The 10619-nt window shown below is 40.0% G+C and overlaps 1 protein-coding gene across 1 annotated transcript in view; it reads left to right on the top strand.

The window, feature by feature from the left end:
- LOC111865767 (structural maintenance of chromosomes protein 2) overlaps positions 1-10619 on the top strand; it is a 65025-nt gene that overhangs the window by 41206 nt on the left and 13200 nt on the right. Inside the window, exons 13-17 of the mRNA XM_023854032.2 lie at positions 1828-2032; positions 3100-3235; positions 7442-7566; positions 9086-9279; positions 9379-9522. Coding sequence (XP_023709800.1) covers positions 1828-2032; positions 3100-3235; positions 7442-7566; positions 9086-9279; positions 9379-9522 — 804 coding nt within the window. The remainder of the gene's footprint in view (positions 1-1827; positions 2033-3099; positions 3236-7441; positions 7567-9085; positions 9280-9378; positions 9523-10619) is intronic.

Genomic DNA, 10619 nt, shown 5'->3' with positions numbered 1-10619 from the left:
CACAGAAGCTGTGTGGTTAAAAAAAAGAGCAAAAGAAAAGATTCACAATATCGGAGCGATGAATCTGGGGCACCGTTGGGTTACACGAATGCTTCAAGGCCTTCCTTACACTGCTCAAATAGATACCGGGCACTCATATTATAAGGTAAGGTTATAAAAACCATCTTTTAAGATCATTTTAGTGAAAGTTTCATGCTTCAAGGCGTACCATTCACTGCTCAAATACTAAACAACCTGCTTCCATTGAAGATATAAAGGGCGCTCATATTATAAGGTAAGGTTATAAAACCACCTTTTAAGATCATTTTAGTGAAAGTTTCATGTTCCAGCTCATAGAATTTAAGAACAATGATGAATAAATCATTTTCGAGCAAAATTTAAATGGCCGGCTGAATATATTACCGCAGGAGACGCAGCCGCGGAATTTAAATGACCGCATCAAAGGGTTAAGTATTTTCTTAATCGTTCTATTCTTGCTAGCACGTATAGCAGGCAGAGTACACAGTAATTTTTAACCAACTTTTTCAACATTTGAATATCACTTTGTTTATCACTATTCACAAATTAATTTGTTAACTATAGTCTTTACAGATTCAAGTATTTTTATTTTTGGTTCGAAAGTCTGGGGAGTGGATGAGAGGATGATAATGAAGTAAAAATGGAGATTATGTTGCAAAGATGCATACTAAATTAGACTCACTTAGGACAGAGTCCAATTTTACCATCAAATGGAAATGTTAACATGGTAGCATAGTAGGTTGAGGCACTACACTGCAAGCCAAGAGGTCACAGATTGGATTCCCAATGAGGTCATGAGATTTTTCAATTGACCTAGTCCTTCCAGCTGCACTGTGGCCCTTGGGTCAACTCAGCCTCTAACAGAAATGAGTTCCAGGAATCTTTCTGCAGGTAAAGGTTGGCCAGCTCATAAGGCTGACAACCTCACCACAGTCTGTGAGCCAGTTGTCTAGAAAATGTGGAAGCCTCAAGGTTTCACAACCCTATTAAGCAGGTGGGATAGTGTAGTGGATATAGTGAGTGGCAGTGGCCTGGACAACTGAGGGGTTGGAATTTCTGTTGTAGTAAGGAAAAGAATTTTCTCTTCTTCATGTCTTCCAGGCTGGTTCTGGGGCCCACCCAGACACCTATCCAATGGGTACCAGAGACTCTTACACCTAGGGTAAAGCGGCCAGGGCTTTAAGCTGGCCACTCATCTCCAGCTAGTGCTGAGGTCAAAAAAAGTGGATCTATAAATCCACTACCCCATTTGTCTGCATGGCGTAGTGCTTAATTAGTTAAGCACAAAAATAACGTTACCTTTTTTTAAGTCTTCTCAGTTTTTGTTATGATTGTGGTAATGGACATAGAGGTCATGTGACAGCTGGAAATTTCTTTTAAAGCTGAGTATCAGTCAGCTGCTTTGGGAATACCCTGTACTATGTTGTTTCTTCTGTTAAATTTTAGAGACTGAAATCATATTCTATCAAGCCAGCATGTTACATAATGTAGCACATATGTCAAAGATAAAAAATATATGCTATTGTTAGGTCAGAAACCTTTGAAGGGAAGAATCACTCGAGACATTAGGTCATAAATGGTGCAGGATGTATTAAAGTTGATCCTGCAGAAATAGGATGTAAAGGTGTTGACTGAATGATTCAGATGACCAATCAAGTGATAGACTTTGCTAAAAAGAGTAATGGCAATGAACCTTTGGGTTCCATAAAGTAGGGAATTTATTTACCAGCTGAATGAATATCATCTGCTCCATATTGACAGTTATATAAGTGCAGATATGTATTTCACTTCATTATTTTAATACTTTAGGTTGGTAAAGAAAATGTGCACACGGCATTGTCTCTTATTGAATATGACCCTGCAATTCATCCAGCAATGCAGTGGGTCTTTGGTCAGATGTTTATATGCAAAGACATGGAAACTGCAAAGAAAATAGCTTTTCATGAACGAATCTTGAAGAAGTCTGTCACCTTGGATGGAGATGTGTTCGATCCATCAGGAACTTTATCTGGTGGTAAGTACCCTATTTTTTAATGTGCTTCCAATGGGTGGTTTTCATGTACTATTTGCACAATGTTCCCATATCATCAGTTGTATGTTTATATGCTTAGTTTCTTCTAGTACTGAAATACAGTATCTGAATGTTGCCACACATAACATAACAGATTTTATTTTTAAAACAGTGATAGTTCAGATCTGAGGTTCTTATGGTGGTGAATGTTAAGATTGCAATCCTATGGGATGTGGTGCCATGTAGTTTGGTAGATATGTACCAAACCTGCTGCCTCCAGCTTCAGGGTAGCAGAAGGGAAATGATTAATATAGAATCATTAATTTTGTATACTGGTAGATTTCTTCTTAAATGTAAAATGAGATGTCATGAAATGTATGCATAGCTTTTGATTTGAAAGGAGTAATAATGAATCATTGCAGTTAGGCATGTGAAAATAGATCACAGATCATATGCACAAATTTTGTATAAAACTTTTTTTTTGTTAAAAATTATAAAACATAGTGACAGTTTAGAACTCTTCAGTTTTATCAAACAGTTTTCGGCAGGAAGATCATGAACAGGATTAGGTCACTGAGCTGCATAACTGTTCATTTTAACATCTGCTAGCCTAAGTTCTTTTCAGACTTTTGGCAACGCTTGCTGTTCAAGTGAACGTACTGAACAAGTGCATATGCTGTAAAAGTGTTTAAGGCAAGAAATTAAGTTTTGTTGGTGGGAAGATAATATTAAAATGGATCTAAGGGAGATAAGGATATAAAATGGATATAACTGTCCCAGGATTATGTCATAGTGGTAGGCTTAGTATTAGTAGTAATGAATTTCAAGGTTTGCTGCAAGAGTGTTTGTTTGTTAAATTATACATTTTTGTTTTGGTAACTTAAAATTGTTCAAAAGGACCCTAGAGAAACTGAGTTGTTGTGATCTGGCACTCGAACTATCTGCTGTTTTGACAGAAGCCAGTCAGAATGCCTTTTGAGGAAGTCAGTTAAATTCATATTTCAAATGATGGTATTGATTTCATATCTGTCACAAGGAATTCTACTAATTTGATTTGTTTATTTGACAAGGTGCACGTAAAAAAGGTACACCTTTGCTGGAGCTGCTGGAAGATGTTTACAAAACACAAGAAGAACTGAACAGCAAAGAACAAAGGGTAGCCGAAATTGATAATAAGATCAAAAATCTTACCAGAGTAGCAGAGAGGTATGAATTTGGCTTTTCATTATGTAATTGAAGTGTAATGATTTCAGGTTTAACTCATGCCCTTGTTTTTTATGGATTATGGATACTTGGCACTATATAAGTATACTGTGTATATGTCATTGTTATAGAACCTTTATCCATAGACTGATTTAATATCTCAGCTTAGGTAAATGTTGGATGGTTCCAGGAAAGGCGCTCTAAATATGGGAAATTTTATGACTCACCTGTGTTATTGATATTAGTTTGCTCGACCTCCGCTAGGTGGCAGGGCACAGTGGAAAAACCTGTGTCAGTTGTCTCTTGCGGATTTGTGCTGTGGGAAGAATGAACGTTCAGTCCGAACAGCGAGTTAATATAAAATTTTGTGTGAAGCTGGGCAAGACAGCCACAGAGACATTGCAGCATCTGCATGATACCTATGGCAAAGACGCTTTATCTCGGATGCGAGTGTTTGAGTGGCACCGGCGATTTGTGTTGGGCAGGGTGTCGGTGGAGGATGACACAAGATCAGGCCAGCCTTAGAGTTCATGGAATGGACAACATGGTTTGCATCAGAGACATGTTATGGGAAAACCATACCATTAAAGTGCACATGTTAGCTGATGCCCTGAATANCTATGGCAAAGACGCTTTATCTCGGATGCGAGTGTTTGAGTGGCACAGGCGATTTGTGTTGGGCAGGGTGTCTGTGGAGGATGACACAAGATCAGGCCAGCCTTTGAGTTCATGGAATGAAGACAACTTGGTTTGCATCAGAGACATGTTATGGGAAGACCATACTGTTACAGTGTGCCTGTTAGCTGGTGCCCTGAATGTCAGTAAGTTGACCTGCCACCAAATTCTGCAAGAGGACTTGGGTAAACAAAAACTTATTGCCAGGCTACTCCCGCACACACACTCAGGATCAAAAAAAGGTGTGAGCTTCAGTTTGTGCTGATTTGTTACATGAGGTACAGGATGATTTCATGTTTATCAACAGTATCATTGCCTAGGATGATTCATTGACCCTCAGACAAAGAGGCAAAGCACCAAATGGCAGTCAATGGGTTCGCCAGTGTCAAAGAAAGTGAGGCCTCAGCCATCGAAAACAAAGACTATGATAATCGTTTTTTTTTTTTGCGCCAGGTGTATTGCTCATCATGAATTTGTTCTGCAAGGGCAAACAGTCAACCAAGAATTTTACATCTCCATACTCAGGCATATGCGTGAGGCACTTCGATGTCTTTGTCCTGACCTGTGGTCATCTGGGAAGTTGACTTTTTTGAATGACAATGTGAGACTTCAGATGTCTCTAAGTGTCAACAGATTTAACTTTATTCATTCTGTTCTGTCACGCTAGTTAGCTGTTATAGAATGATTTGACACTGTCCAGTGTGGCTCAATTGTATATTTATATGATGCCCTTACATGTTTCGGTCAGTAAACGACTATCCTCAGAAGGCACAACGATATGTTGAGGACACACTATTACATTGGCCATAGTCATCAAATTGTGTCAGAATTTTACATAAAGATTTTATTTGAGACAAATTGTTGTTGAGTTAAATATTGTTAAAATTCTTAACATTTAAAATCTTAAATTGCTAAGGTTCATGTCTTCATGCTTCTTCTGTGCGTCAACACACAACGGAAAGAGTAATGGCCTAACAACCGGACCTCTAAGGTCTAACCGTCTTTTGCGTTAAGGCCCTTTTCGTTGGGCGTCACTCCTTCTTACCGTCCTTCTCCGGCAGTCCTCTGAAGAGCCCTTTGGTTGCTGGTTGCATCTGCTCCTCTAGCCGTTCCCCCTCACCTGTGGTTACTTCGAGTTGGCAGGTTGCTGCTGCGTCCTTCCTATCCAGTTCTGTTTCCCTTTTTGTTGTTCTGGTGGATAATAGTTTGCGGGGTATGGGTTATCGGAGTGCTGGGCGCCAGTAAGCTTACTGTAACGGCTTACATTTCGGGGAAAAGGGGGGGGGGTGAACTGGAAACTACAGGTGCTAGGTACCGCGTTCTCACTGGAGCGATGAGATTCGGTCTCAGGGTGAATACGGGCCTCGCGTCAGCGGGAAAGAGAAGAGTGTTTTAGGTAGGCACTAATACACACTGTTTAATTAGCTAATCTTGCTACACACGTACATTTAACCGCACTTGTTGCACTTCCCTAAAACACCTGGAAATCTCTCCAACGTTGGCGACCGGATCCCTGGCTAGTTAGTTCGCGGCTGTTTCTTTTAGCACAACCCCTAGAATTGCACTTTCACTTATACTTTTAGCACAAAGAAAATTTCACGTTAAATTTAGAAGAGTTATCCAGAGATTGTTCCTGCAAACACTTAAACATAATTTTGGCTGTACACTTGGAGGGTTGTTCAGAGACTCTCCTCTCGCAGACTGACCCTGCTTAGAAGCAAGAAATCTTCGCGGCTTCAGCTCCACCTCCAAGTTACTACCCTAATTTCTGCTGATTGGAACAATTCGAATTTAGGGAGTTAACCATAATTCTCACTGCTCCAATCACATAACTGTAATTTGGGACTTTGGACCTTAAAGTCCTAACGTCGTTTTAGACAGCTGCTTGAAAAATTATACCAGTAGCGTGGGTTGCTGGCCTTCCCACTTTTGACTTATGGGGTTCAAAACTTGTCAAGTGTAACTTTACCAAAGGATCCCGCCGTTCAACTTTCTAACTGAATTTCCAGGAAAACTGCGGGGTGCTTCCTGTCTGGTCTTTGTAGCAGTGAAGCAGGCCCTATTCTTGAAACCAAGAATCGGGCTAAGTCACGCTTGAGTGTTCCTTGCTACCTCTTGTGTATAATTACTCTAAAAAGAAATATTGATTACAAATAAAGATGGCGGTGTCAGTGGTATGGCTACAAAGGACAGCAATATCTTCCCCAATCTCCCTTTGATAGAAGTTGATTGGACCCTTTTTTATTTTCTGAAAAGACTGTGACCAGACATTTGTACTTGGACATGCTGGAAAACTATCTTCCAACAAGATGGGGTGCTGCCACATTTCTGCCACCATGTTAAGAATTACCTGTACAGAAAGATGGCTGGGAGATGGATTGGCAGATGTGGGCCCATCACTTAGCCTCCTAGGTCGCCAGATTTAACGCCATTGGATTTTTTCTTGTGGGGTTATGTGAAGAACATTGTCTACCAGGTTATGATCAGTGACCTTCAACACCTGAAAGCATGCATAAGGGACGCTGTGGCTACCGTAACACCAAACATGCTGGATCATCTGGATATTTGTTGTGCCACCAAGGGAGCCCACATTGAAATTTATTGAGAAAGTTACATATTCAGAAAAAACTGATATTTTCCCTTTGTAATGATGTAACCCATAAACATGTGTAACAAAAGCTTTCTGAGATATGATTATTTTATTTGGATACCTTTCATCTGGACACCCTGTACTTGCGTCCATCATAAATTTTCTTGTTCCCGTATGCCTTAGATTATGGAGTTCAATAACAACTCTGCATACTGTTGTATGACTGCACAAACCTTTGAAATGTGTCAACCTCAGCTTCACCATGAGCTTTAGAAATAGTTTTTCATCTCCTTTTTTACAACACTGCCAGTATCTAATTATTCTTATATAGTATCGAATGATAGGATGATTGGTAAATAATGAATTATGAAGAATTTGGAAGTAGCCATGGCCTAATGGAGGTACTATCCCCATATTTGCCTTGAGGGACTGAGGAATCTCATATGTATTTCTTGTTAGAAGTGGAATAATGTAAAAGAAGGAAATTTTCAGCCTTAGTTATTCCTGAAGATCACCAGTTTCAAACTTTGGAGTTTGGTATGAAATACTTTATTATGATCATGTGCTGGTATGCTTGTATTTATAAGTCATCAGCAATCAGGCTGAATCATTCTGTGGTGTGGTAACTTTGGCAGAAAAATGATTGGCTGTAGGCTGGATGGTCAGAGTTCATTTCTTGACTTGGCAGGAATTTTTCCCTTTTCCACCATGTCCAGACTGGCTGTAGGACTTACCAATGAGTACCAGGGACTCTTCCCCATAGGCAGAGAAGTCTGAGCATGAAACTGATGTCTCACTGTCATCTGGTGGTGGAGCATAGAATGCATGGAAGTTTACCTTTATGTCCATTATAAATCTTTATAGCATGCTGGTTATGCACAGGGTCAGTTTTGTTAACAGTATTTGACCTACTGGATAACATGTGTCCAAACACTGTGTTTCAGGTATAGGCAACTGAAAGGGGAATTGGAGCTCATGACATATAAGGTGGAGCTGGTTAGGAGGAAACTTCAGCAAACAGTTCACCACCAGCACCAAGAGGAAGTAGATGGTCTTAAGGCAAAGATTGGTGAGCTTATGGTGGCACTAGATACAGAACAAAAATTTTCTTCATACTTTATTTCTGAAGAGCGATGAACCGTGAGCAAGCAGTCTGTCCTTTGTTATATACACAGTTTGTCCAGGTTCTGCTAGGACTGTGTTCATTAAAAATACAAGACATGAAATATTTTCAAAATTTCACTCTTTATGTTCAAAATAGTCTCCTTCTGAATCAGTACATAGCTTGAATTGATTGAAAAGTTTTCGAAAACAGTCCCTGTACTCCTTTTGTGGAATCGTATTTAAAACTGCGGTACATTCCCTTTGGATGTCCTGGATAGTGTCGTGACGGACTCCTTTCATTGCCAACTTAACTTTTGGGAACAACCAGAAATCTGCTGGAGCCAACTCTGGTGAATACGGAGGATGATCAAGGACTGTGATCCCTTTTCTGGCAAAAAAAAAATCACGCACGATCTTCGATTTGTGGGGTAGGATAGCACAGTTGGTATAGCAAGTGGTTATCAGCTGAATGTCCAAGTAGACGGAGTTCAAGTCCTGGTAGTTGCAAGATTTTTCTGTTCCTTGTGTCATGCAGACTAGTTCTGGGTCCCACCCAGCCTCCTATCCAACGGGTGCTGGGGCTCTTTCCCTGGGGTTAAAGTGGCTGGGGCCTGAAACTGACCACTCTCCTCCAACTAGTGCCAAGTTCAAGAATACATGGATTTATACATCCACTTCTTCCTTATGCATGCGTGGGTATGCTGCTTAATTATTTAAGTACGGGGACAACTTTACCTTTTACTTCTAACTGAAACTAGCAGTTGTGCCTGTTCTTAATTAATCAAGGATCACCCTATGAAGATATGTGGGGGAGTGGAGGTGTAGCACTACCATTCTTGAACTGAGCCCTGGATAATGGTGAGCTTCATGCCTGGTACACATTGGATAGGAGGGTGGGAGGGCCCCAGAGGTGGTCTGGACGCTTTGTAACAGAGAAGAATCTCTTGCCCCTACTGAATCCAAACCCTGACCATCCAACACATTGCCCTTCACTATACTGACTGAGCTATATTGGTTAGTAAAACATCACACATTGCAGGAAACTTGAAGTTACAAATAGATCGTGAAAGGGATTGGTGCCTTTAGTATTAACGCAAAGTGGGTCTGTAAATTGCTGCCATTGAATTTCCCATTTGCTGGAAAAGTTTGATATTAGCCTGCCGCTAGACACGGTCCGTTTCTTGACTTTGAAACATCCCCTGGACCTATTATTCCCACTAGTGTGAATGTAACTGACCATTTCCAGTGCCTTTGTTGGGGCGTGCATGTCTATGTAAGTGTATTGAGGCTCTAGCTTGCTTGCAGTATTTTCATTGTATTCCCTTGTTTCAGAGCTCTTTGAAACTAACACATACGATGGGGTACCCAAAAGAAACCGAACTAATTTTTTTGTGGGCAGAGCTTTTGTAGTACCGCGTTTTTACTGCTGTGAGCGCATGAGCTAACGTTCANAGGTCCTAAACATTTGGAATTACCTATTTCAGTGGAGCTTGAAGAAAATGTGAACCATTGTAAGCAAGTCCAGATTGTTAGTAGCAAGAAAGCAAAGGAACTGGAAAATAAGTTAAAGGATGCCAAGTCAATTCAAGAAAAAGCGCTGAAAAATGCTGAAAATGAGATGAAGGAACTAAAAAGGAAATCAGAAGAAAGTCGGTCAAAGTGGAAACAGAGAGAACAGGTACTATAGTGGATGCATTATTGAATACCAGTTCTATTTCATTTTTGAATGTTGTTGTTTTTCTAATTACAAATTAAAATTTTATGTTGTGATATACAGGAGTTTGAAACCTTGAATCTGGAGATAAATGAATTGAAAGCTTCAATCGAAACGGGCCATGCTCAAATTCAGGCTTCCAAAGGGGCTATAGTCCAATTGACTGAACAAGGTGGGAAGTTACAGGAGCAGGTAGCGGAAGCCAAGGTAAATAATCAGTTGTCATCATCATCATCATCATCATCATCATCGTTGTTGTCAGTGTCAGTGAATGGAATGACCGATTTTAAATACAGTTCCATACTTTTTCACATTCCTTTTGGGCGTATTTAGTGATACTGTCAGAATTGAGACTATAGTTTTGGTTTACAGACCCTCATGTAGTATGACTACTTTGATGTTAATATGTGATGGAGCTGTAATATAATGGACAGTCAAAGAAAAGTGTACACAATGCAGTTTCTTAATTTTGTATGTCTTCCTTTAGCAGTTCATTTAGGTCTAATAATTATAACTTCATGATACAAGATCATCTTGAATTCTGTGGCTTTTAGTCCGCAAGCGAACTGTACCGGCCGAGTGACCGCCGCTTGTGGACAAAGTTCGTGCCAACTTTTGCGGATAGAGGGTGTTACATGGTCAGCGCAACGGTTTCCCATGGCTGTTAATTTTGGTTTTCTAGACTGGAGCCGCTACTTTTCCATTCAAGTAACTCCTCAGTTATCCTCACGAGGCTGAGTGGACTCCATTCCAGACCAACTACTTCTCAGGGCCATCGTCAACAGCCACTACTCATTTTGCTTGTCAAGAAGTTCCGGCTTTTTAGGTTTCTTTATAAAGTAAAAAAGAATACCTTGCTGTGTCCTAATATGATTGCATTGGACAGTTATTTTTTTTGTTTGATATGGGATGCTCACACAAAGTTACTGCTCATTTGTGATTTTCAGCCAAGTTGACACATAATAAAATTCACTACGGCCATAAATGGACAATTTCATATAAATCATAAGCATTAATTAACCCTTTGACGCGGTCATTTAAATTCCGCTGCCGTGTCTCTCCGGCGGTAATATATTCAGCCGTCCATTTAAATTTTGCTCGAAAATGATTTATTCATCATTGTTCTTAAATTATATGAGATAGGATCATGAAACTTTCAATAAAATGATCTTAAAAGGTGGTTTTATAACCTTGCCTTATAATATGAGCGCCCGTTATCTCGGCAATGGAAGCAGTTGGTTTAGAATTTGAGCAGTGTATCGTACGCCTTGAAGCATGAAACTTTCACTAAAATGATCTTAAAA

The sequence above is a fragment of the Cryptotermes secundus genome, unplaced genomic scaffold, assembly GCF_002891405.2.
Source record: "Cryptotermes secundus unplaced genomic scaffold, Csec_1.0 scaffold612, whole genome shotgun sequence".
Lineage (NCBI taxonomy): Eukaryota > Metazoa > Arthropoda > Insecta > Blattodea > Kalotermitidae > Cryptotermes > Cryptotermes secundus.
The sequence above is the reverse complement of the archived record's forward strand: the minus strand, read 5'-3'. Positions and strand labels throughout refer to the sequence as shown.